Source organism: Equus asinus, chromosome 15 (genome assembly GCF_041296235.1).
Source record: "Equus asinus isolate D_3611 breed Donkey chromosome 15, EquAss-T2T_v2, whole genome shotgun sequence".
Classification (NCBI taxonomy): domain Eukaryota; kingdom Metazoa; phylum Chordata; class Mammalia; order Perissodactyla; family Equidae; genus Equus; species Equus asinus.
This window is the reverse complement of record NC_091804.1, coordinates 50,321,612-50,347,450: the sequence shown is the minus strand read 5'-3', so window position 1 is coordinate 50,347,450 and position 25,839 is coordinate 50,321,612. Positions and strand designations below refer to the sequence as shown.

General features: G+C 63.0%; 1 protein-coding gene across 6 annotated transcripts; it reads left to right on the top strand.

The window, feature by feature from the left end:
- The first annotated feature begins 11,228 nt into the window (after window positions 1–11,228).
- CHRNA4 (cholinergic receptor nicotinic alpha 4 subunit) lies at window positions 11,229–25,839 on the top strand. Of its 6 annotated transcripts, none has more exons than XM_070486262.1 (7): window positions 11,229–11,380; window positions 11,752–13,052; window positions 14,297–14,448; window positions 17,563–17,607; window positions 17,946–18,055; window positions 20,812–22,056; window positions 25,412–25,839. In XM_070486262.1, the coding sequence occupies exons 6-7, from the start codon at window positions 20,821–20,823 to the stop codon at window positions 25,535–25,537; spliced, it is 1,362 nt and encodes a 453-aa protein (XP_070342363.1). In that variant the 5' UTR covers window positions 11,229–11,380; window positions 11,752–13,052; window positions 14,297–14,448; window positions 17,563–17,607; window positions 17,946–18,055; window positions 20,812–20,820; the 3' UTR covers window positions 25,538–25,839. The 6 variants fall into 6 exon arrangements, with proteins under 6 accessions (XP_070342363.1, XP_014704619.2, XP_070342360.1 ...); XM_014849133.3 differs by having other exon boundaries at window positions 11,230–11,380; window positions 20,676–22,056; XM_070486259.1 differs by lacking the exons at window positions 11,229–11,380; window positions 11,752–13,052 and adding an exon at window positions 14,691–14,890 and having other exon boundaries at window positions 14,312–14,448; window positions 20,676–22,056.

Genomic DNA, 25,839 nt, shown 5'->3' with positions numbered 1-25,839 from the left:
TCATTCTCTCTACTACTTCTCAGAATTTTGCACATTTTGCATGTCTGATCATTTAACTATTTCCAACAGAATCAGTACCCCTGTTTGCCCACTGTGACGGTCACCAGGGCCCCAGCCCAGCACCTGCCCTGTGCTCAGAAAGGGGTTGAGGGTCTGCAGCCTGGGGGTGAGCGAGGGCCAGGGAGGAGCGCAGAAGGGGCCCCACGACAGGGCTCCCCACCAGCAGCTGTGGCCATGGCGCCCAGCCTGACACCCACCGCGATCCTCTGAGGGGCTTTGCTGCAAAGGCCTCTTTCTACTTGGGCTCCAGGCACGCAGAAAGGGGATTAACCATCACGTGGGAAAAGGGCCCCCACTTCAGAGACCGGCTGGCCAGACCCAGAGGGTGAGCCTCAGCCCGGGGCCTTTGGCCTTGCAGCTGAGAGGCTGCGCTGGACTGAGACCCAGCAGGAAGCTCAGTGTTGACTGGGAAATCTCTCTGAGCCACTTAATTCTGGGAGAAGATTGGGGTCAGGCCCGAGTAGGTGGGTAGGTGCCGACCTCCCCCGGGGTGTCAGCACGATTTCCCTGCGCAGGACTGTCAACAAAAAGCCGATTCTGTGCCCTCCTCGTAACCCTTCTCTGCCGAAGCTGGGTTCTTCCACTGGGCCTGCGGGTGGCCCGTTGGCTCAGGAGCTGTTCCCTGACCAGCACCCTATGAACCGTGCCAGAGCCACCATGCCGAGACATGTCACTGCCCTCGACCTTGTCCCCAACCCACCTGCCCTCAACCAGGCACCAGCCCTGTCCTGGGTCAGGGCTGATCGAGGTGGACACGGGCCCTGTCCTGGAGCTGCTCACATCTGGCCAAGGTGGAGAACAGCAGGGACACTGTCCTCTGAGAGGGATGTTGAGAGGGCTCTTTGGGGAGGTGGCCTTTCATCAAGGTCTCAATGATGAGGGGCCGGCCTGGTGACTCAGTGGTTAAGTGCACACATTCTGCTTTGGCAGCCTGGGGTTTGCTGGTTCGGATCCTGGGTGTGGACATGGCACCACTTGGCAAGCCATGCTGTGGTAGGTGTCTCACATATAAAGTAGAGGAAGATGGGCATGGATGTGAGCTCAGGGCCAGTCTTCCTCAGCAAAAAGAGGAGGATTGGCAGCAGATGTTAGCTCAAGACTAATCTTCCTGAAAAAAAAAAAAGATCTGAATGACGAGAAGGAGCCAGGCAGTGGGTGGGGCAGGCCAGCAGGGAAAGGCCCAGCTAGAATCTTCTAGAACCTCGCATTGTAGCATGCAGAGGCAAGAAAGAGGAAGGTGGGCAGATCACTTGGGTCCCCTGGGCTCGGGATGTGGTTGAACAGTACCCAGGAGCCCCTCCCTCTGCCGTCAAGATCATCCTGGATTTAAGCTCCAAGATGCAGGGTGGGGGACCTACATCATTTCAGTTTCCCATGGGGCTGGCCCTGTGCCAGGAGGTGTTTGCCAGGCTGAATGGGATGTTTGCAAGCCAATGGCCCCAGCTTGGTTCCTGCCAGCCAGACACAGCCTGCTCTGGGGCCCTGCCGACCTGCTGTCCGGCCAGGTCTTGACCTGGGCTGCTCACTGCAGAACAGGGGTCTCTGACCTCTTGCAGCTCCAGCATTTGGAATTCTGTTTTTACAGAAACTGGTGCCCTGCTCCGGGAGCTGCTGCACCCCGGCAGCCGTATGCCCAACTGCATCACAGCCCAGAGCTGCTGGAGTGAGGTCCGGGTCCTCACAGGAGGTGGCTTCCAAATCTGCCAATGCTCCTACAGTGCTACGCAAAGGTGTGGAGCATCCAGGCTGCGATGGAGCCAGACCACCAGCCACCTGCCCTCTTGTCTGCGTGTGTCCCTGTTCCCCGTCCCCCTGCAGCAGGGCGGCCAGCCCCCGGGCTCCATGCGGAAGCACAGGGACGGCCCCCTTCTCAGGCCGGCACAGGGCACAGGGGACGTCCTGTCCCAGGCAGGGGGCAATGCCCTCCAACAAGCAGGTTCTGAGCACGTGGTGACCATGCAGAGCTCCGTGCTGGTTGCTTGGTGAGAAGGAGGCGTCCAGTCCCTCAATGGTAGAAATGGCGTCTCCGATGGGGCTGAGCCAGAGAAAGGACATGTCCTGCCCTCCAGCCCACCTCAACCAAATCTGTGTTTCCAACACCAAGGAAACGTATTTAAACTCTGCAAATGGACGTCAGGGTAATTATCTCTGCTCAGGACTGGGACAAGGGCCAGAGCCTCCCTGAGAACAGGCCAGGGATGTGTCAAGCGCTTCGGAGAAAGACAATGAAGTGGAAGGGGGAGCTGGCACCGGGACAGCCCAAACAGACACTGACCCTGGCCAGGCAGAGAGGGAGGCACAGGTCACTCCACCACCACCTCCCCAGCTGGGAGGAAGAGAAGGATGGGGAGGGCTAGCTGAAGTGGAGGGATTGCAGCCTGCTCGGGAAGCTGGGTTGGCTTAATTCACGAGAGTTAGGAAGACACCGTGAATATTCATGAGGCTGCGGCCTTGCCCAGGTAGCTGAGGCCTCACTGGCATGTGTTGTCTTGGCTCCTTCTCCTCGTTTTTGGAGCCGTGAGGAGCTATTTGCAGACATGTCTTTGTCAACAGGAAGCAGGGCTGGGTTTACGGAGCTTTCCTGAGCAGACGGCTCTGGCACAGCTTGGGGAGGACGGTGGGGTGGGGGCAGCAAGAGGTTTGACTGACCAGGATGCTGGGCGCCTCTGTTCTAAATTGGGGGCATCGAGGAGCTGTGATACTGGAGGTGGGGGGAGAACCTGGGCCAGCTCTCTCCTTGTGTGGATGACCTCGGCTTTGTCATCCTGGGAGTAACAGAATAATAATGCTGCCCCAGATGCTTGTGACCGTCCGTCTGCTGACAAATGGTAGACATGCCGGAAATTGAAAAGTCCTCCATGCCGCAAATGAGCACCATCCCATCTCCTCCCTCCCCCAAAATGAGGCCATGGATGGGCTCAGAAACCCAAAGGCAGGTGCGTGGAGCCCCCTGCCTCCTGGCAGGATGGTATTTCCATGCTGGCGACAGGCACCCGTGCTGGGGTCAGGGACACATCCAGCTGGGTCTGAATCAGCATGCTAATCAACAGGACCTAGTCACCAAGCTGCATCTCCTCCTCACCCCGTCCTGGCCCCCAGCTCCCTGTGCAGAGGCTGAATGCCCAGCATCCCCTCCAGGAGAGGACTGAGTCCAAGAGCCTGAGGGCCCACTGGACCTCACTGCGTCCATGAACCTGGGACAGAACGAGCAGCAGTGACAACGGAGACAGAGGATGATGGGGCTCTGCGGGGAGGGTGTGGCCCTTGGGGGTCCAGTGGGGCCCTCGGGAGCTGGTTTGGGAGCATCTCCACCACTCAGAGTCCTCCTCTTTCTCCCTGGGGCTCCCGCATCTCCTCTCCCTCTAAGCCCTGCCCCTGGGGCCTCTGGTCTCAGGCTGCCCTCGCTCACCTGCCCAGCTCGGCTAGAGCCCTGGAGCCTGGGGGCTGGCTTCCTCACCAAAGTGCCTGGGTACCCAGAGGTGCCAAGTGCAGCTCCATCCCAGCTGTCCCTGCAGCAGAGCCCCCACGAGAGGCGTGTCTGCCCAGGGTGACCCACTGAGGATGGGGTCAGCAGCCCCTGGTTTGTCAATGGTCCCTGAGCTGCAGGCCTGACTGGGGTGTGCCAAGCGGCCTCAGGAATCTTGAGTGCCCCGTGCTGGTTGGAGGACGTCTGAGGACGAGAGCCCTGCCCCCTTCCGGAGCAATATGCTGATTTGCAAATCCAGTTGCTTGGCAGAGGGAGCCTGTGCTCTCTGGATCAGCCCCTGGGCCTGGGACCTGAGCTCCCCCCACTGCAGGCTGGAAATGGCGGTGCTGTGGATGCCCCCCAGATTCAGTCAGGCTGTGGATGTTGGGGGCCCACCTTCCCTGTGGAGGTCCCTCCTGAGCAGGAGGGGGGCGTGAAAATGGCGTGAGTGAGTAGGGCAGGCAGGGCCCCAGGGCCGTGCCACAGGAACGAGGTCCCGTGTGGGCACGTGGGTTTCACAGGCGGTCCTGTACAAACTCATGCAGGAAATGGCCCCTGGCCTCCAGGACCGTCCCTTGGTCTCTGGTCCTGTAGCCATGCTGCTGGCTTTTGAGAGAGATGTGGGGGCCTCCTCTGCTGGGCCTCAGCCAGCTCAGGTCCCAGAGAGACCCCATGCCCCCTACAGGAACCATGCGGCTATCCCCGGTCCCATGGCCGGATGGCATTGTTGAGTTGCTAGGGGAGTGGGGCTCACACTACCACCGTTTCTAGCCTGTTTGTGGGAACTCAGGCCCCCAGAAGGTGGCCTGGAAGGTCCAGCAGGAAGGGTCCAGCCCAGCCTGAGGGGCCCCGACTGTGCTGCTCCCCAGGCAGTCTGAGATGGCCACAAGTGCAAGTGGTCTCAGCAGCAGGAGGGCAGCCCATGTCAGGGCCACTGTCCTGGGACAGCCACGCTGCCACCTCCGCCCGTGTCCACTGAAGAAAGGAGCTTCCCGCGTCTGCAGTGCCTTCCCTGGGTTGGGGACATCCCTGCTCTCAAGGTCTGGGAAGAGAGGGGCAGCAACCCGGTTCTACCTGTGGGGGGCAGAGCCGAGGGGACGGAGCTTGCTGAGGTCTCGTGGCCAGAGGGGCAGAATCAGGCCTGGGTCTCCTGACGCGGGGTCCTGGGCCTCGCACACTTCCGTGAAAGTGGGGGCCCCAGGACACGTGTTCAGGAGTGGAGGTGACAAGCTGGGGAGGAGCATCTGCTTTGCCCCAGGCCTGCAGGAAACAGAGCCCTCCTTGCTCGGGCGGCTGTGGGGCCCAGGGGCCGACAGGGGTGAACGCATCTGCACCCCCTCCCCCGGGCTGGTGAGGTCCGTTTCTGAAGATTGAGTCCTGATGGCCAACCCCAGGAGGAGCTCCTTCCTCACCTGGAGGTCCCTCGGGGGGCTCTGTGGGCAGCAGCCAAGTCTGTTCTGGGCAGGACGTGCCAGTGGCCTTCCCTGTGCCACCTCCAGGATGTCCTGGCAGCTGCCTGCCTCAAGGGGCTCAGGGCCTGGTGGGGTAGATGGACACACAGCCAGAGATTTTAGGCCCTCCTGAGTCGGCAGAATTGGGTCAGGCCCAGAGCACACTCATGGCTGTGCTCGTGGGAGGGAAGCTCCACAGGTGGCCAGGGGACCCCAGAGCGTGAGGTCGAAATGCTGAGGTGCTTCCCTCAGCCCAGAGGGGCCTCCTGCCCCGGGCAGAGCTCCATCAGGAGCTTCGGGGGTCTCTTCTCTACCTGGGGCCAGGTTTAGGGGCCCAAGAGAGGGCAAAGTGACAGGAGGTGAAGGAGAAAGAAGAGAATTTGGCAGGAGCGCTTCTCGTTCTCCTTGGAGAGTGGCTGAATTCCCCTCTGGGTCTGTCTGCAGCCGCAGTGGCTGCCTCAGCTCCGCTCAGCGGCTCACCGTCCACACACACAGCCGTTCAGACCATGGCCTGTCCTCCCTTCCCGGCCCCCTCCTCCAAGGGAAGCTCAGACCCTTGGCCCTCCCAGGCGGGAGCTGCATGGATCTGACCCTCCAGGACATCTGTCTGCAGGGCTCAGGCTGCGAATCGCCAGCAGACAAAGGGCTTTTCTGCGCCAGAGGCCTGTCAGGAGGTGATTCTTCCCAAAGTGCCAGCCTCGCTCCCCCTTCCATCATCTACCTCAGGGGCAGCTGCCGGACGGCTTGGCTGTGTCTGCTGGCTCCAGGGTCGGACAGGAGTTCAGAGACCTGCTGGTCAGAGGCTGGGTTAGGCCACGTGGGGTGGAGCCTCAGGTGGGGTCCCGGGGCAGCTGGCAGGGCACAGGCCCTGTGTCTGTGGGCTCCACACCTGGATTCTGAAGGCACTTGAGTTGAGACCCTGCATCCAGCCCCTTAGCCGTTGGCACAGGCACCTTCCTCTGAGACAGCAGAAGAGTAACTGCCAGAGGGCTCCCAGCAGCAGCAGCGGCACCGACGGCTCAGCAACTGCCGGACACTGAGCCAGGTGCCAAACACACACTGCCCAGCGTCCCTGCATCCTCACGATGGCCCCTGCGTTGGGCGCTGTCGCCACCCCCACGCAACAGCTGAAGAAACTGAGGCTGGAAGGATGCCCAGCTGGCGGGTCCAGTGCCCACTGTGCTCTGGGCCAACAGCAAGACTCGGAGTCAGAGCAAGTGCCGTCACTCGCTCCTTCCAGCCAACGCTTGACTCAGCAGAGTGTTTCCCTTGGAGGCCGGAGCCCTCCTCTGGGTGTGTTTATAGATAATTAATGACTTAGCAGAGAGGCAGGCCGGGGTGTGGAAGCAGAGACACTCAGAACTGTGAACCTGGAGCCCAGCCAGTGGCAGATCAACACTTGCCTACAAGACCCTGCAGGGTGTTGGAGGACAAGGTCCCGCTCCCAGGAAACCCAGCTGTGGCTGGAGTGTTCTTGAAGGTTGGGGAGCAAGGCTGAGCCCCACTCACATGGGCACAGGAAGAGAAAGTGTCTGCAGGGACTCCAGCTGTGGACCAGAGCCCCAGCAGGACGGGCACCTGCCAGCAGCTGCTGTCTCTGGAAGGCACATTCCTCCAGGCAGAAGCTGCGGGACGTCAAGGACGCCGGGGCAGGAGGAAATCACTGGGGCTGCAGGCCCTGACTCAGCCCAGTACGACTGTTTCATGGCTTAAATCCTGAACCTGGGGGAGCTGCAGTGTCTGGGGAGGGGCCTCTGTGCCACTGTCCACTTCTCTGCTGCAAGGACATTTGGTGTTTTCTAAACTGCGATGCTTTGGTGGAGTTGAGGCCTCCCAGCCGCCCTCTCCCCTCTCCCCCAGCTGTCGTCCCAGCATCTGGGTGACCTCCAGTTGAGCAGCAGAGGTGTCTCTCTACGGGGTCTGGTTGAAGCGTCTGCAATTGAGGACAGAGGAGAGCATTGCCCCTTGGAGATATCGACCCCAGTTCTCCTATTTCACTTGTGCTTTACGGCTTTCAGAGATTTGTTGAAGGGAGTGGGTAAAGACAGGGGCTCACAGGTCTTCTTTCTCCCATCAGCCCCAGGGTTGCGGATGGGAGAGGCTGGAGCAGGGCGGTGGGTGGAGCTGTCCGTGGTGCTGAGAGCAGGGAGGCCGAGGGGGCCTGGGAGACAGGACGCGGAGGAGCCTTGCCTGGGGGAGGTGGCCAGTGGAGGCCTCTGCTCAGGAGGGTATTTGATTCCATGCAGCGGTCAGGGTGGCCTAGGAGCTAGACACAGTTCCCTCAAGCCCTCACCGGTAGTGTGTGCTGGACCAGGGCTCCTACTGAGGGATTTGACCAAGGTCAGGCCAAGGTCATCCTAAGAGCCCCAGGGAGAATGCAGCCAGGGTCAGCTGAGGCTCTGGGGGGGCAGTATCCACTGCGTGTCAGGGGGAGGGTCCCATGGACAGGACTGGCTGAGAGGAGTGCTTCATGGGCCGCCCGGCAGCGGGAACGACCCCTGACCAGTGGGAGGGCAGGGTGGCCTTGTCAGGCCCAGTGAGGTGAGAAGCATTAAATTCACTCCTGACCCATCCCTGACAGATGACAGGAAAATCGATGAGGTGGAAATGGAACCCTCTCCAGTTCCCAGCGTCCCTGCTCCTGCCTGACCCAGCATGGTCATTATTCCTCCCTCTTGGGGTTTCGCCTGCTGGTAAGCCCAGAACCAATCCCAAACACCTGGATCCTCTCAGCCTGAATGTGAAAGGCCCGGGCCAGGGTGGGGTTGAGATGCAGCAGAACTGGAGCCCCCTCTGGATCCCCCTCCCTGACAGTCTCCCGGCAGGCATCTGCTCATCCATCCATCTACTCATCCACGCATTCATTTCTCCATGCATGCATTCATTTCTCCATCCATCCATCCATCTATCTGTCCATGCATTCAACTTGTTTACTCAGCCCCTACTAAGAGCCAGGCATCTTTTTTTTGTTTGAGGAAGATTAGCCCTGAGCTAACTGCTGCCAATCCTCCTCTTTTTGCTAAGGAAGACTGGCCCTGAGCTAACATCCATGCCCATCTTCCTCTACTTTATATGTGGGACGCCTGCCACAGCATGGCTTGCCAAGCAGTGCCATGTCCGCACTGGGATCCGAACTGGCGAACCCTGGGCCGCGGAAGTGGAACGTTGCACACTTAACCGCTGTGCCACCAGGCCGGCCCCAGAGCCAGGCATCTTGAAAAAAGCAAAGAGCCTCTCATTCATTCATCCACTCATTCATCCATCCATCTAGTCAGCCACCCATCCACATGCTTCCACATGTTTACCCAGCCTCGACTCAGACCCGGGCATTGTGTGCAAAGCTTAGAGCCTCCCCTCACGAACTTACATTACTAGCAGGGGTGGGGGTGGAGGTGAGACCAACAGACGACATGCAAAATGATGTCTGGAGATGAAGAGTATGCGAAGAGAAACACAGCATGTTATGGCGCAGTAGCGGGGGGTGGCGAGAGAAAACACATCTGGAAAGTCCATTTACAAGAGAGCACAGCACTTTTCATGTGTCCCCTCTCTCAGGGCTATTTGGGCTTTAAAGGGCCTGCTGTGACTGACCTTAGGAAGAAAAGGAGGGACATCAGATACAGTGTCACCTGGGTAAGACGGGGTTGAGGCCTGGCTGGAAAGGTGAAAGAGGAAGTCCCCCAGGGGTGTGGGCATACAGGCAGGACCCCTGCGCCCCTGCTGGGCTGGCCAGCACTGCCCACGGCTCCCATGGGTCACCAAAGCCCCACTGGGTCCCGGTGCTGATGGGCCCTCCTGTCCCCTCCCGGGCCCACCTCTGCTGCCTCTTTCTCGCCTGCCTCCCTCGGCCCCCAAGAGGATTCCTTGTTCCCGTGCGGCTCGGACTTGGCACTCAGCTGAAGCTCCCACCTTTAATTCAGATTGCTGTTTATCCAACAACTGGTTACCATGGAAATGTCCTTCGAATGGGGTGGAGGGTGGAGGGCAGGCACGGCATGTGGCGGGGGGGCCGGGGGGGTAGCCAGAGAGAGAAGCGCCTGCAGATGTCACTTTCCACATTCCACGTCAGCCGGTGCCAGTGGCTGTCTTTGGAGTTGGCATGACATTGGCTGGGGGGGGGGGCGGGGTGTGGAGAGGGGTCTTTGAGGAGCCTGCTCCACAACCCTCCCCCTCTCAGCCCCCACCTGCAATCACCCTCAGAGGACGTGGCCCCTGTCACAAAGTCTCCCCGGGGCAGGGAGGCTCCTGGGCCCCAAAGGCCTCATTTGTCTGTGAATTGGGGGTTTTCCTTTCCTCTGAAAGAGGCTTTCAGAAGCAGCAGAGGGAAGGGCCCAGAGGCCTGGAGTAAGGACCTAATTCAGTGGCTGTCATGATTACTAGGTTCCCATGACAAGTGCTTTCCAGCGGGCGCAGGTGGGGAGGGAGGGCCGTGCAAATTAATGAGTTAGACATGATTAATCTCGCTGCATTAGCAAAGCCCCAGGGAAAGCCAGACGAGGTTGCACAGATGTGTGTGAGGGTGTGCATGCCAGCCACAGGGCTGTGTCTGCAGGAGCCCCCGGGACCTGTGCTGACCCCAGTCTGACCTCAGGTGCCAGGAGAGACAGGCCTGCTGGACTTGGCTGGGCTCTCTGGCTGAATTCACCTGTGGGATTGGCCATGGAGAGTCACCATCTCGACAGCTTGAGCCCAAGTGAAGAGAAACAAGACAGGGAGCTGACTCAGCCTTTGAGTTGCTGCAGCTCCTGCTGAGGCCCTGCGCTCCTCTCCCTGTGCAGATGCAGCCCCGGGGGCAATTCCAACACCCGGCCAGGGGTGGGGGCCAGCCTGATTCTCTGCATGAGTCCTCGGGTCAAATCAGCTCTGAGTCTGAAGCCGCCTGGAGATGGCTGTCAGATTTGGAGGCCTTGGCCCAGGCTGAAGAGTCGTCTGGGGGTGTGTGTGCCAGAATCTGGAACTTAGGTAAACTCCCCACCACGTGCCTGGCCGTGGGTGGACGTCCGTGGTCCCTGGGACTACCTCCCTGTATGCCCCTTCCCCCAGGAAGTCTTCACGGATTGGCCCAGCTCACCGTGACCCCTCTCTCCTTTGACTCCAGCCTAACATTCGCAGGAGCACTCAACTTTAATGGGTCCCTTGGGACGAGCCTAAAAGCAGAGGCATGAGGGAGCATCCTGGTTTCCGACAGGCATTGGTGTGTCCCAGAATGACTGGCAGATATTGCTTTATCAGCCAGCGGCAAACCCTGGGTATGCCTCACCTTCCTAGTGGTCACATGAGCGTAATGGTGACCTCTCTTCATGGGGATGCTGAGATCATCAGGAGAGGCTTCCAGAAGGGACCCGGGGCACGTGGGATGGGCTCTGCAGGTTGTCGAGCAGGCGCTGTCCCGTTTGTTCTGGGACAGTGTGGAGCAGGGACTTTCTCATCGAGGCAGGATGTGAAACACAGGGGGCAGCGAGCATGCTCCCACCCAGGAGCCCCTGATGCTCGTCGGGCTCCCTGGGTCTCCTTCCTGAGAGAGAGGCTCCGGCAGGTTCTAAGGTTCTAAACTTCATGTGGCTGGTGCCCTGGGGGGCAAGTGGCCTCTGCTTGCCAGTGAGGGAACGTCCCAGGGAGGGCGAGGAGGTCGCTGGTTTGCCCTCCTCCCTCCCTTGCACCTGGTTAGCAATGGCAGAGCCTGTTCTCCAGCTCCTGGTTCAGGACAACTCTCCACTCAGCTTGGAGAACCTTCTGGTTCCTAGCACAGAGCTGGCTCATGGAAGGGGCAGAATAGATGCCAAGAAACCCAGGGTCTGACACTGCCTGGGTGGGTGGCATCTTGGCTGAGAAGGAGGAACAGGAAGAGGGGTCCTGCCTGGAGGGACTGTGGCCTGCCTGCAGAAATGGATGCCAACCAGACCAGGCTCCGGCCTGTGGGCTGACCTGTGGGAGGGTGACGCACTGGGCTGGCCTGTCCAAGAGGTTTCCCAGAGCACAGGCTTCCCTGGCTCCAGGAAGCATGGACCATGGGGCAGCATGAGGAGATCATCTCAGTGGGGCACAGGCGAGCCTTAGGACATGCTATGCCCGAGGCCCAGAGCAAGCCAGGGTGCAGTCCCTGAAGCCTGGGTTGGAATCCCACTACCGGCGACACGACCTTGGGCATGTGGCTTAACCTCTCTGTGCATCCATTCCTCATCGGGATGCAGGAATAACAAGAACCCACCTCACAGGGGTGTTGTGAGAGCCCAACTCGTCCAGGTGTCTCAGTGGCTTGGGCCAGTGTCCGGGAAGCCCACAGACTGGAGCAAACATCACTGCTGAGACTGGCTGCTGCTCAGGGACCAGCATTTTGAAAGCTGCGTGCCTGGGAGCAGACAGAAGGCTCCTGTGGGAAGATCCCCTGGAGGCCTCAGAGCAGGTGTGCCATGAGCTAAACCTGGAGCCAGAGTGCTTTCGGGCTGGGGGCAGGAGCAGGGGGCGGGGGGGGGGGACAGGGGTGATATGGGGCAGGGAGAAATGGGGAGGGGGCAGGGGGTGATGGGGGCAGGGGAAATGGGCTGACAAGGGAGATGGGGAGGGGCAGAGAGAGATGCAGAGGGGCAGGGAGAGATGGGGAGGGGGCAGGGGGAGATGGGGTGCAGGGGGTGATAGGGGGCAGGGGAGATGGGGAGGGGCAGTGCCTGTCGCTGGCCAAGCTGCCACCTTGGCCTATGCCTGTTACTGGCACAGCATCCCCTGCATGAAGTAGGGGAGGCCGAGGGGGCTCCTGACCCCCATTCTGCTCCCCAGGGGTGGCTGTGGACGCCAGGGGAGCGCCGGGGCCGGCTCCAGCCTTTCTCTGCCCGCAGCCAGACCGAAGCCTCCGTTTGGCGCTGGGTCCCCCTGCAGAGCTCCGGGCGGGGGCTGGCGCGCAGGGGTGGCCGAGGGTCCCGGCCTCTGCGGAGCGGCACCGTCTGCTCGCGAAGCTCCAGCCCCACCGCACAGAGCGGCCCCTCCCGGCCCCTCCTCCAAGCACCTGCTGCTCGGGCGGCAGCCGCCTCGACCCACCTGAGGCGGAGCCCCCGCCAGGCCCGGGCGCCGCGGTCTGTTCTCCGGGCACCTGGCCCAGACCCTCCGCCTCTGTCCACCGCGAGCGGGATGGCGGGGCCGCCCTCACGCCGCGCAGTCCGCCGGCTCGCAGGCCGCCCGGAGGTGGGGTGGAGACCCGGGCCTCAGGCCGGACCTGGAGGCGGCTCCGCCCCGGGCGGGGCGTTACGGTCCTTCCCTGTCCCCAGAAAGGCGGGCCGCGGGGCCTGGGCTCCCAGTGGATGCTTCCCGGTCCGCCAGGGACGGGCGGATGGGGGTCGGCTCTTTCCTGAACGCCTCGCTGGGGAAGGCGACGAGCGACTTGTGATTTCCAAACTGCGAAGCGGGGCGGGGGGCATGGAGTTAACCAGACGCGTGCGGGGCGCCCCTCCTCACACCCGGAGCCCCTGGGTGCGCGCCTCGCCTCCAGGCAGGCGGCGGGGACACTGGGGCTGGAGACGGGGTGGGGGTCAGTGTCTCGTGGTCCGGAAACCGGTGCCGGGATCCCTCAGTCGCATGCGGTGACTACGGGGCCCCCACATGACTCGGGCGCGCCCCCAGCCGAGGGAGGACGACGAAAACTTTACCCCCTCGCCGGCCGAGCGCAGCCTCCGCGCCCCTCCCGCCGCGTGGTCCGTCCCCCCTTCCTCCTCCCCTCGCGTCCCTCGCCCTCCCTCCTGCTCCCTCCTCCCTTCCCTCCTCCCCCTCCTCCTCGCCGGCTGGCGGCGGGCAGGTCCGGGCGGGGCCGCGCCGCTGAGGCCACAGCCCCGCACTCCGGCCCGGTGTCCGTGCGCCGCGCCCCGCGGGAGGAGCGGCCGAGCAGGCCCGGTGGACGGAGCGGCCTGCGCGGCGCGGGGGGCATGAAGTTGGGCGCGCGCGGGCCTTGGAGCTGGGGCGCGGCGGAGCCGGGAGCTGCCCGCGTCTAGAGCCCGCTCGGCGCGCCATGGAGCTCGGGGGCCCGGGGGCGCCGCCGCCGCCGCTGCTGCCGCCGCTGCTGCTGCTTCTGGGGGTCGGCCTCCTGCCCGGTAAGTTTCGGGGCGCTGGACGGCCCCGTTTCGCTCGGTTCAGGGCATCCTCAGACCTTCGGAGCCAAAGGAGGAGAGGCACCTGGCTGCGGTTCCAAACCGCGGGGGCTCCTCCACCCACTAGACGCAAAGGCTGTGGTGCGGGGCGGGCTGAGGCCGGCGAGGAAGGAGTTAAGCCCGCGAACGCGAGGAGAGGGGTTTGGGTGGGGGTAGGGGCTGCTGTTTCAGGAGCTGGACCCAGAAGCTCCAACTTGGGGAGAGAGAGGCGGGGCCCATCTCCCCGGACCCCCACCCCGCCCCCGTCCCTCGTCCAGATTTCCCTGCAGACACCCCGTGCCTGCTCCTTGTATAGGGGATCAGAGGGGTGGCCTCTGCCCTTAGTGGCGCCTCTTGAGCGCCTTTTCTACTCCCCCAGGTTCCCTGCGGCAGGCAAGTTCCAGCCCCCTCTGCCTCCCCCTCCCCTCCCATCCCCTGGGCAGCCCCGGGGGTCTAGGACTGACCCCAGGGGAGCTTGTGAACCCCTCCTGAGGTCCAGTCTGTGACTCACAGCTGAGCAGGATGGAGCTGAGAGGGGGAGGGAGCGGGGGTCTCCTATCCCCTCCCCAACCCCTCGTGCTGTGGAGGCACCAGTGCAGGGAGGCCTCAGACCACAGCTTGGCTGGTGGGGCTGGGTTGAAGGAGGGGGCCCCTCCCCAGGCAGCAGGGGATTCCTTCTGGGGGTGAGTCAGAGTTGCTGGCAGCCACAGGAAGCAGGCTCTTGGTGGGCAGACCTCACTCCCCTTCCTCTGTCTCCCCACCTGGGCCTGCACCCTCTGCCCTCTGGCCCCTGGTGTCCTGTCCTGCGGTTACCCCTACCTTGCACTTGGAGGCAAGGTTCTCCGAACTCTGCTGGTAGCCAGAGATACAGCCTCTCCCCCCAAAGTCATGGTCTGACGAGGAGACTTATCCAAATCGGCACTTATCAGATCAGTTCCCAGCTTCTGTGGTGAGGTGCAGGTTGCTAGGAAGGCCTGAGGGATCTGGACAGGCTCCCCTGAGGGAGTTACTTTTACACCTGAGAGGAGAGGAGAAACCGAGGCGGAGAGTCAGGCAGCACATGCAAAGGTCCTGAGGTGGGTGGAATGTGCTGTGAGGTACTGGAAGGAAGCCAGGGTGATTGAGCATGGCCTGGCATGAGGCCGGCAGGGGTAGCCTACATGGCCACGGTTCCTCACCCCTGAGCCACATGCCTGCCCGCCCAACAGTGAGCAGCGATGTGGAGACCCAGGCCCACGCCGAGGAGCGGCTGCTGAAAAAACTCTTCTCTGGCTACAACAAGTGGTCCCGGCCTGTGGCCAACATCTCGGATGTGGTCTTTGTCCACTTCGGCCTGTCCATTGCACAGCTCATTGACGTGGTAGGTGCCGGAGGTGGGGAGCGGGGCCTCTGGGGCTTGGCCGTCACACATAGGTCAGAGGGTCACCCTGGAGCGAGCACCCATGTCTGGAGGAGGCCCCTGGGCGGGGGGAGCCTGGAGGAGCTGAAGGGCTGCCATCAGCTCCAGGTAGTCTGCGCGTGTTGGGGCCGCGCCCGAGCCCCGAGGAAGGGCAGGTTCTGTGGGAATGGACCCCAGGCTCCACGCTTTCCTCTCTCCACCAGAAACACCAAAATGCCACATTTCACCAGTGGGTCAGGGCCGTCACCTTCAGAAGCAAAGAGCGGAAAATGCCTCTGTGGGTGGTGGCTGGCCTGCGGTGCCCTGGCGGCACCTGACCCCCACCTGTTCTGGGAGGTCCCCATTATCCACCCACTGGCCTGGAATGCTGGGAATGCTGGGTCCCTGCGAGTCGGCGACAGGTGTGAGTATGTCTGCCTTCCTGGTTAGGGACCCAGGAGCTGCTGGGAGGCCGCTGGGGGTCCATGGCTCTGGAGGAGCTGGGGGCCCATCCTCAGGTGCCGTCTGACTGGGTGGTGGGTGCACAGCCCAGGCCTTGGAGTGTGGGCTCCGGCCTGGTGGGGAGGGGCCTCTGGGAGCCTGGCTGGCTCTCCGTGAGGGTGAGGAGGTCCGAGGCCCCCTGGGCTAGGAAGGGCTTGGGTTTCCACACTAAGATCCAGCCGGCTCTGCTTCCGGGGAGGGAGCCGGAATTCGTCCAGGTGCAGGGGGCTGTTGATACCCGCCATGCCCACCCCGCTCCCCTGCCAGGACCCCAACCTCGAGTCAGCTTGGTGAGGGGAGAAGCCACTAGTTTTGGCATCTGGAGGCCCTGGTTCCAGGCCGGTGCCATCATGTTAGTGACCGTGGCCACCGTCTTCTCCCATGAAATGGGATGGGCACAGCCGTGCCATCCTGGGCTGCACAGCTGTGTCTGAGGGACTTTGGGAGATGGGAGGGCCTGTGGCCACATTCAGAAAGGCTCGAGCCTGGGCCCGTTAGCAGGGAGACCCGATCGGTCTGCCTTGTCCTCAGCTGTGTCCAGGCTTCCGCCCTCAGGTATCTCGGAACTGGGCCTCCAGGCTTCCTGTAAAGTGCTCCCGGCTGGGCCGCAGCCAGAGGTTTGCAAACCCGAGGTTCGCAAACGGTTCCCAGCGGTGGCTGGCAGAGGGGCCTCGTCTGCTGCTCAAGGTTCTGGGTCACCTGCACCACCGCCTCCCACCTGAGCTCCTTGGGGCTTGCTCATCGCTCCCCACACCGCCACCTGTCCCCAGCTTGCCCAGGAGAGGGTGAGGCCTGCAGCACACGGCTCCACACCTCGGGGAGGGACCTGCTCCAGGCCCCGGGCAGCACAGGAGTGCTCTGCTATCCGCCCGAGCTGCCAAGGACATGCCAGCACACGTGTGTGTGCTGTCCTTGCTCGAGTCCTGGTTGCTGGCTCGAGGCCCGTGGTCATGTGTGTGGAGGGGCCGCCCCGCGTCTGGGCCACTCTCTGCCCGTGCCTTCACGGGGCTCCTGTACTTGCTGCAGGTCTGTGTCTGGGTAGGACTGCTTGCGTGTGCGAGTTCACGCCTGCAGAGGAGCCTGAGGGATCCCAGGGCGCTTTCCGGGCCCTGGGCTGACATTGCATGCTGTGAATACACAGGCGCCTGGGGGACAGCACGAGGCTGGGAGGGCACCCGGGAAGGAGGCCAGGCCCTGCCACCGTGAAGCTCATTCTGAGCCTGGGCAGGGGATGGGGCAGGCAGGACCGTGGCCAGGCAGGGGTCTGGTGGTGCGGGGCTCACTGCTGAGGTCCTTGGACGTTGTGTCCAGGCTCTGGCGCTGGGCCTGTTCAGGCCACACTTACTCCTCAGTGTCCTTTCGGGGGGTCCTGCTCAGGCAGCCGGGTGGTCTGTCCTAGGTGGCCCCTGGGGAGAGCAGGACCAGGGCAGTACCCGGGAGTGGCAGGGAATGATATCCCCTCTCCCTGAACTGGAGGATGGGGGGCTTGTCCCCTGGGGGAAGCAGGAGTGGGAGGCACCCAGGCCTGTGCCTTAGGGGCACAAGGCCCTGCCCTGACCCTGGATGCCCTTCTTTGGCTTCAGCATCTTTCCCCACGGCCTTGTGTGTCCCTGGTCCAGGGCGGGTGAGGGAAAAGGCTGAACCGTCAGAGGGTGAGAAGAACCTTGTTCAGGTATTGCCCCCAGTACTCTGCACCCTGGGTCCTGCCCCCAACGCCCTGCACCCCATGGGTACCCTGCTGTCCGAGGGGTCTCCCCATCAGGTGCTGAGGGCCCCAGCCCAAGCCTTGGGCAAGGAGCCAGACCTGCAGCCCAGCCCCGCTCCCGAGTGGGTGCCAAGTGGGCTGGGGTGTGGCCGTGGCTGCAGAGGTTGGCATTCAGCACCCACAGGGTGGGACGTGAGGATCCGGGCTTCCTGTTCCCGCAGACCCCCGCGTCCCTGCGGGTGCCCATGCTCCTCGGGAGGCTCCCGCCTGTGTTGGGATTTGACTGCTCAGAGGATGCTCTCACCTGCTGGCTTGTCAGCAGGAGCATGTCTGACGCCTAGCCCGGTGAACCAGTAGGGAATGCAGGGCGTGAGGCAGCAGGGTGGGCAGTGTGGTCCAGCCCTTCTCACCTGTACACCAGGGTGGCTTTGGCAGCAGGAGGTGCCTGCTCCTGGGGCCCATCTGCAGGGGGGCTGCCCAGCCAGCTGGGAGGGAGCGGTACAGGTGAGCAGGGGCCGGCAAGGTTGTCCAGGGAGGAGGCTGCTCCTCCAGCAGCCAGGGAGCCCTGGGGGCTGCCTCCCTTTCCCACACACCTGCCTTTAGCTGAGGGAGGCTAGGCCCTGGCCGCATGTGAACTTGGCCAAACCTTGTCCCCACTTTCCTTCTGGAAATGTTCAGAAGGCCTTGTCCCCACGTCCCTGAGTCCTCTCGGGGCGGCCATCCTGGGCTTGGTTGCCTCCAGGGATGAGCTGCTCATTCCCTTCTAAGGTTGCCCAGTCCCCATGTTCAGCCCTCGCTGCTGCTTGTGGGTGAGGACACTCAGGGCCAGAGAGAGACGTGTCCTGTCGCCGAGGGGACTGTGACCTCTCTTCCTCTCCTTTGTGTCCTAGGACGAGAAGAATCAGATGATGACAACGAATGTGTGGGTGAAGCAAGTGAGTGGGAGGGGAGCTTGGGCTGCTGCCCCTCCCCCACTTCTCCCCTCCCCATCCCTGCCCCTCCCCCACTCCTCCCCTCCCCATCCCTGCCCCTCCCCCACTTCTCCCCTCCCCATCCCTGCCCCTCCCCCACTCCTCACCCCTCCCCATCCCTGCCCCTCCCCCACTCCTCACCCCTCCCCATCCCTGCCCCTCCCCCACTCCTCACCCCTCCCCATCCCTGCCCCTCCCCCACTCCTCACCCCTCCCCATCCCTGCCCCTCCCCCACTCCTCACCCCTCCCCATCCCTGCCCCTCCCCTCACCACCTGTGGCTTTCTCCTGTCCTGGCCCCAGGAGTGGCACGACTATAAGTTGCGCTGGGACCCCGAGGACTACGAGAACGTGACCTCCATCCGCATCCCCTCTGAGCTCATCTGGCGGCCGGACATTGTCCTCTACAACAAGTGAGCCCCAGGGGGCTTAGCGGGCAGGGGTGGCAGGTGCCTGTGTCCAGCTGTGCGCTAGCCAGGCTGTTCTGCTGAGGCCGTGAGAGCAAGAGGCTGGCAGCGTGTCTGGGCCCCACCCTCGTGAGCCAGGGCCAACAAGCCAGCCGGAAGAAGGAAGAGGGAGCAGAGGAGGTTGTCGGAGTCTGGGGGGCAGGTCCACCTGTGAGCTAAGTGCTGAGGAGATGGAGGGACGGGTGCGCGTGGGCTTCTGGGGGCTCCATCCCAGCCAGACCAGCCCCGGGCCCCGTCTCTCCTGGGGGCAGGGAAAGGGAATCGGACCCCCCATGACTGAAAACCCAGAGCTGCTCCCCTGGGGCTGCAGTCACTTTCCCAATCAGCCCCTGGCCGGGGCAGGTGTCCCATGCCACATGCCCTCACTTCATTTCTGGAAGAAAAGTCTGGGCCCAGGGTGCTCTTGAAAGAGGTGAGGAAGCTCCCAGAACTGCCTGCCCGCTCTGGCCACTGTCCCCGCTTCTTCCCTGCAGTGCTCTCAGGCCCTCCCCCACACAGCCGTCAACGCAAGTCCCCAAGCCCTGCTCCTCACGTTCCTGAGTAAACAAAGCCTGTGGCTGAGCCGTCCCAGCTCGGGAGGCTGGGCTGCAGCCTGATCATGGCGACGGTTATTCTGTGCCAGGAGCCAGGCCTCTGCAGCCCAGCCGCGGATGGCGGGCTCAGACTTGTCCATTCTCGGGACCCTCGCTGGGGGTCCCTGAGCCTGGGGCTGCCCGATGTCCTCTCGTGTCCCCGTGTCGCTGCCGTGTCATCACTGGGCCAGCAGCTCTGAGCGTGATCCGTGCGGGACCCCTGGTCGCAGGCCCAGGCCTGGGCGGAGTGGCTCCCCTGGCACTCACAAACGAGCAAATGGAAGCACTTAGGCCCCTCGTCCAGCCATCTGTCCAGCCCCTGCCTCCCCACCGCGAGACCCCAGGGGGCTCCTGCACAAAGCCCCTTCCAGGGCCCCGGGTGTCGGGCCTGACCTACAAAACCTCGCTCTTTGATTAAGAATGATCGGGCTCCTCTTCAACCTAATTGATTCCAGTAATGGCAGCGGGACGCGCGGCAGCTCATAAAGGAGCTCGGAGATGGTTTTCGGGGATGCATTAAGAGGGGGCAGCTTGGGGAGCGGGGGGCACAGCGCTGCTCCCCCCGCGGGGCACGCACTCTGCTCTCTGCAAGCCGCCCAGTCTGCACCACGAGCCCTGGAGTCCTCCGGCTGCACAGCCTCCCTGGGGCAGCGCTCAGCACCCTGCCTGGCGTAGATATGTGGATGGCAACGCGTGCACTGTGGAGCGGCTGCCTCCAAGGCCTGAGGGGCTGGGTGTGAAAGGAAGTGAGGGGGGGCAACGAGCAGAGGGTCTGGGCAGCTTCTCCAGTTCAGCCGTTGTGCCTGAGGGACACGTGGTAGCCGTGCCACCCTCTGTGCTGAGACCAGCACGCTGTCGGTGGGGCTCCGTGGGGCTGTGGAGAGGTCTCCCGGCAGCAGCTTAGAGTTGAAGAGGGCAGGGCCTGCCCCGAGGGGCTTGAGGGACGGCCGCTGCCTCTGCCTGTCTGTGGGCTCCACCCACAGTCAGCGTGGATGGGCTGGGGCCTTGTGGGGAAACTGAGGCCAAGAGAGTGGCACACCACAGCCCGGGGTACACGCCCGGGACCAGACTCGGGAGCAGACCCTTCTCGCTGCAGAGGGAAGGGCATCGGAGCTGAGCGCAGCCAACAACAGGCACAGGCAAGGGCTATGGGGCTGCTTGTAGGTGTCCCTGAGTTACCACGAGCCGGCTGGCTCACCTCAAATGTGCCCATGTGGCACGCCCCACCTGCAGGCATCCTCTTGGAGAAACTCAGGTGGACATCTCTGTCTGAGAAGCCCAGGGCTACAAGCTGGCGCTCTGCCTGAGGGAGAGGCAGGAGGGCCGATGACCAGAGGCTCGAGTTCACGTCCTGCTTGGGTGGCCCCGTCTGTGCTTCCATGGGCTGCCAAGTCCTCACCTGTGCAGGGCGGGGGTCCTTCCTGCCTCTGAGTCGTGGGGGGTGCACGAGGAGACAGCACTGAGAGTGCTCAGTGTTGCTGGCATGCACAGTCTGGAGCAGAGGAAGGCAGCTGGATGGGTCTCACCCCGAGTTTGGCCCCCCCCAGGGGTGACCCATGGGGTATGAGGCATCCGTCCGGGAGGCCTTGTGAGGTTCTTCAGTCTGCAGTGTGGTGCCCAGGGGCCGCTTTTGCCTCTGAGGCCCTGGATGTGGCGTGGACGGCCAGGTGGGCAGAGAGGCCCCAGTCCCTGCCCCAGCCCCCAGATAATCACATCATCGACATCCCCACCAGGCTGTGTGTCAGGCACGGTGCACACACGGCTGCTTCGAGGTATCCATCTGCGTGTGTCCCCAGTGTGGGGGTGACCGAGCTGCGGCGGGCAGGTGAGTGACGTGCCCAGTGCCACCTGCCCAGCTCTGCCTGGCCCTGTCCCCTTTCACCACTCACTGCAAGGGGGGAATGTGTGTGTGGCTGGCGCACAGGGGCCTGAGAGCTGGGCGCCGGGGCTGTGGGTGTTGGCGAGTCTCACCCCTTCTCTCTCTTGCTGCCCAGCGCGGACGGGGACTTTGCGGTCACCCACCTGACCAAGGCCCACCTCTTCCACGATGGGCGGGTCCAGTGGACACCGCCGGCCATCTACAAGAGCTCCTGCAGCATCGATGTCACCTTCTTCCCCTTCGACCAGCAGAACTGCACCATGAAGTTCGGGTCCTGGACCTACGACAAGGCCAAGATCGACCTGGTGAGCATGCACAGCCGCGTGGACCAGCTGGACTTCTGGGAGAGCGGTGAGTGGGTCATCGTGGACGCCGTGGGCACCTACAACACCAGGAAGTACGAGTGCTGTGCTGAGGTCTACCCGGACATCACCTACGCCTTCGTCATCCGGCGCCTGCCGCTCTTCTACACTATCAACCTCATCATCCCCTGCCTGCTCATCTCCTGCCTCACCGTGCTCGTCTTCTACCTGCCCTCCGAGTGCGGCGAGAAGATCACACTCTGCATCTCCGTGCTGCTCTCGCTCACCGTCTTCCTGCTGCTCATCACCGAGATCATCCCCTCCACCTCGCTGGTCATCCCGCTCATCGGGGAGTACCTGCTCTTCACCATGATCTTCGTCACGCTCTCCATCATCATCACCGTCTTTGTCCTCAACGTCCACCACCGCTCGCCACGCACGCACACCATGCCCGCCTGGGTCCGCCGGGTCTTCCTGGACGTCGTGCCGCGCCTGCTCTTCATGAAGCGGCCGTCCGTGGTCAAGGACAACTGCAGGCGGCTTATTGAGTCCATGCATAAGATGGCCAGCACCCCACGCGTCTGGCCCGAGCCCGAGCCCGAGGGGGAGCCCAACTTCGTGAGCGGAGTCCGGAGCCAGGGTCCCTCACCCACCCCGTCCTTCTGTGGCCCCCTGGATGAGACAGTCAAGCCCCAGCCTGCCTGCAAGTCACCCTCGGACCAGGTCCCCACTCTGCAGCCCTCAGAGACCGAGAAAGCCAGCGCCTGCCCCTCGCTGGCCCCAGGCCACCCACCTACTGGCACCCGGGCCCCAGGTCTTGCCAAAGCCAGGTCCCTGAGTGTCCAGCACATGTCCAGCCCCAGCAAAGCAGAGGGCGGCGTCCGGTGCCGGTCTCAGAGCATCCAGTACAGCGTTCCCCGAGATGCTGCTGCCTCCGAGGCTGAGGACCCAGCGGCCAGCTCCTCCACTTCTCTGAAGGCCCCCTCGACCAAGCTCCCACCCCCAGACCAGGCCTCTCCGTGCAAATGCAAGCGCAAGAAGGAGCCAGCCTTGGAGTCCCCAAACACCGCGCTCAAAGCACGCAGCACCAAAGGGCCGCCCCGGCATGTGCCTCTGTCACCGGCCCTGACACGGGCAGTTGAGGGCGTCCAGTACATCGCAGACCACCTCAAGGCAGAAGACACAGACTTCTCGGTAAGTCTCTGCCCGTAGCTAGCCCCAAACAGGACAAGCAGATGCTCTCTGCCTCCCTTCCCACTCTGCAGGAGGGCGCGGCCAGTGAAAGCTCCAGAAACCAGGGCCCAGAAGGGCTGCTAGGCTCTGGGGCCCATAGCAGCCCAAGCCCCACCCTGTCCCGCTCCCCCTTCCCCCAGCCTCCAACACTAGCCTGGGGGCCCTGAGGCGGAGCTGGGGCAGGTGGCCCCAAGTGGCTATCCGGGAGGGGATCACTGGAGCATCCCTTTTGGGCTTCAGGACACAGGGAGCCTGCAGTGACAGGGAGGGGTCTGCTGGCACTACCTATGCCCAGTGAGCCTCTCCCTCCACCCCAGGCCCTGGCGTGCACCCTTCCCCGTGGGACCCTGGGGTAGTGCTGGGGAGCCCTGGAGGAGTCTGGGCCCCAGGGTTGGGGTGAGAGGGGCTGAAAGGAGATAGGATGGGGCCAGACAGCCTCCTTGGCCTGGTGGGAGGACAGGAGGATTGGGGTCTGGGACACAGCCCTGCCCCTTCCGCCAAGCTGGGGAGAGGGAGCCCAGAGTCGTGTGGGGGTAAGGCTGGCCCATCTGTGAGGCTGTGCAGGGACCCGGGGAACCCAGAGAGCTGGTCCTCCTGAACAAGCATGGCTGGGAACACCATCAGAGGGGCACCTCAGTCCCCAGCATGGACGGAGGCCGGCCTGAAGAACGTCTCGAGTCCTCTGCTAAGTGTCGCCCTGAGACAGGACGGCCCCATGCCTGCTGTACCTGGGTCACGAGCGAGAGGTTACAGGGTGTGCCCGGGCCCCCAGCTGGTGCGTGGTTGGCCAGGTCCGCCCGCACCCCACCTTGGGGGATTTCCTCTTTCCTTCTATAGACATTTACCTGCCCGGCACGTGTGGGGTCTCAGGGGCCAGGGGTCCCAGCTCAGATGTGGGAGACTCAGGACCCCGTGGAGATGGGAGGGCAATGGGACTGCTCCCTGAGTCCCAGGCTCTGCCGGCCACGTCTTGGAGCACCCGTGAGCATGGGTGCAGGCTGATGGTGGAGCCCCCAGTTCAGAGCATGGGCAGAGGGAGGGAGGGTGGGCCCAGCACGCAGGTGGGCAGGGGGAGTGCCCTGCCCACCCCAGTCAGTCTGCTTGGCCATTACTACCTGCTCAGCCTGGGGCCTGGCATCGGTGGGGCTGCATCGACCTTGCCCTGCGTCAGCTTCCTCCTCTGCTGGCTGGTGGCTGCCACTGCCCTTGACACAGACTCTGGGTTGGGTGTGACACAGCTGTCCCCCCTCCCTGACCTTCATCTCATCGTCAGCTCCTCGTTCCCTCTGCCTACTCCGAAGGGTCACTGCCTCCCTGAGGCCCAGCCTGAGACAGTTTATCGGACACGTGTGGTCCCTGGGGACTGTCTGTCCCCCTAGCTGAGCAAGCCCTGGAGAGGAAGCAGGGCCCCCGTGCCCACACACCACACCCCTGAGAAGTGAGTCGGTCTCCCACAGTCACCCCACCGAATCCCAAGAGTCTGGGAGACCGTTCTGCAGGTTTCTGCAAGTTTGGCCTGGGAGAAGCGGGCTCTGGGAATGCGTTTTGCTGCCAGCTCTTGAAACTAAACAGGTCCCCAAGTTGGCGATGTGACGACGTGACGTGTGGGTCTGAGCGGCTGCTGAGTGACCGCTGCCTTCAGAAGGGTAATGGCAAACATAACAACATCCAGCGGTCGGGTGGCGCCATCAGCCAGGGCTGGCTCCTTGGTCCCATGCCCTTCATCTGTATTGCCTTCCGGCTGCCGCGACCTGGTTCTGGTTTCTGAGTGTCCCAGGCTCTGGGGCGCGAGGCACTTGACAAGAGTGGACCTGGGGTGAGGATCAGGGTGGCTTTGGTCTGCGAAGGCTTTTCATCCTGGAACCGTGCTCAGACAGAGGATGAAGGACGGCGCGCGGCTGCTGCAGGGCCTCCCTGGCGCCGAGGGCCAGCAGACTTTTCATTTATAAGTGACCTGTGTGCTCTCAGGTTCTCTGTGAATAAACACGGCCCTTTCAGCTGGTTTAAAACCATCAGGACGCCTCTGATGAGAGAATCGGGGCGACAGCGGCCATGAAGAATCCTCTTCCCTCAGCACCCAAATCAGGTCAACTGAGCCTGCCCCTCCCCGGCCGTTGGACTGTTAGCGCCCAGCTGGCCTGGGCCCTGGGGCTGCATCCTCTCTGGTCACTCAGTGCTGACAGGCTGCCCACTCAGGACCTGCTGTGGCCTGGCCAGGCTGCTGCACCCACCTCCCCACACCTTTGCTCCCGCTCAGCCCCAGGGAGAGGCCAAGGGGTGGGGAGCCGGGACCCTGGGGAGGCGAGGGCCAGGGTCTGCTCCACTCATAGAGGGGGCACCGTGGCCCATCCTCAGGTACTCTGTGTCTCAGTGTCCCCGTCTGTAGACAGGACAGTCCCTCCCTCATCGGGTCTGAGTGAGCAACTGCAGGTGACATGTCAACCTGCCTCATATGCGCTGGTTCCCACGGCCCGCCCCCGCTCCGGCATCCAGGATACCCCCTCAAGCCTGCTTTCCCCAACCTCCCCTCCGTGGAGCCCTGTGCCCTGAAAGCTCTGCCTTGCTCAGAGCCTGCTCGTAGCACCGGGCCTCGCCCAGCTCTGGCATGTGCCTTCCCCCTCGAGAGACTTAGGGACACTGAGGGGCCTTGGCTGAGGGGCCTTGGGCACCCCTGGGGCAGGGAGGGCGGGCATAGAGGGAGGGCAGGTGTCCTTTGCCGTCACTATCGGGACATGGTCTACCCCCAGGGGCTCTTGTTAGAAGTCAGGTTCCTGTTACCCAGCACGCTCCTGGCCCTTGCCCTGCACAATCAGGGGTGTGGGTGCCCCCTCTCTCAGCCCCCCTTGCCCATCTGCAAAATGGAGGATGCCCTCCATGGCCTCCACAGTGCCCCTTCAGCTTTAGCAAACTGAGGGCAAATTTCACATGAAATGGCCTGGGCCCTGGTGTTCTTCCAGAGGCCCTCACTGTCCCCACCTCCGTGGAGCCCAGGCACCCTGCCAGGCAGGTGAAGTCTGGTGGGGCCACAGCACCAAACCCACCTCCCTCGGCATCTGCGATGTTGGCCCCCCTGTTACAGGGCGCTGACCTGTCTGCAGCCCGCAGCTTTTCTGAGCCCACACCTCAGCTGGACAGGTCATTTCTCTGTGCCCCTCCCTTCTCATCACCTCAGTGCAGGTGTGCCGCAACCCTGGTTCCCTTGGGGGCAAGGACAGGAAATGGAGAACCTGCCATGTGAAGCACCAGGTTCTAGAAGGTTCTTGCTGCCCCGTGGCCGAGGGTGGGGATCTGGGAGTGACTGTGTGTCTGTTTGCAGGTGAAGGAGGATTGGAAGTACGTGGCCATGGTCATCGACCGCATCTTTCTCTGGGTGTTCATCATCGTCTGCCTGCTGGGGACCGCGGGCCTCTTCCTGCCGCCCTGGCTGGCTGGCATGATCTAGGGGGCCAGAGGCTGGAGTGGCCCAGGCACGTGCAGGACACAGGCAGCGTCTGTGGGGCCGATGCCGGCTCTCTGCACTCTACGGGGTCACGCCATTTGCTGAATTGTCCCCCGTCTTCCGTCTCATGTAGGACGGCCTTGGAAAGAGCCATTGCCTCCTGGGGTAGCTGGTTCTGGCTCAGTCCTGCTGGGACCTGCCCCGGAGGTGGCCCTGCTGGAAGGGGTGGCTGGTAGATGCCTATTCTCATCTGTAGGGCGGTGTCACTGCCTGAGTCTCATTAAAGTTTATCCAGAGCATGGTGA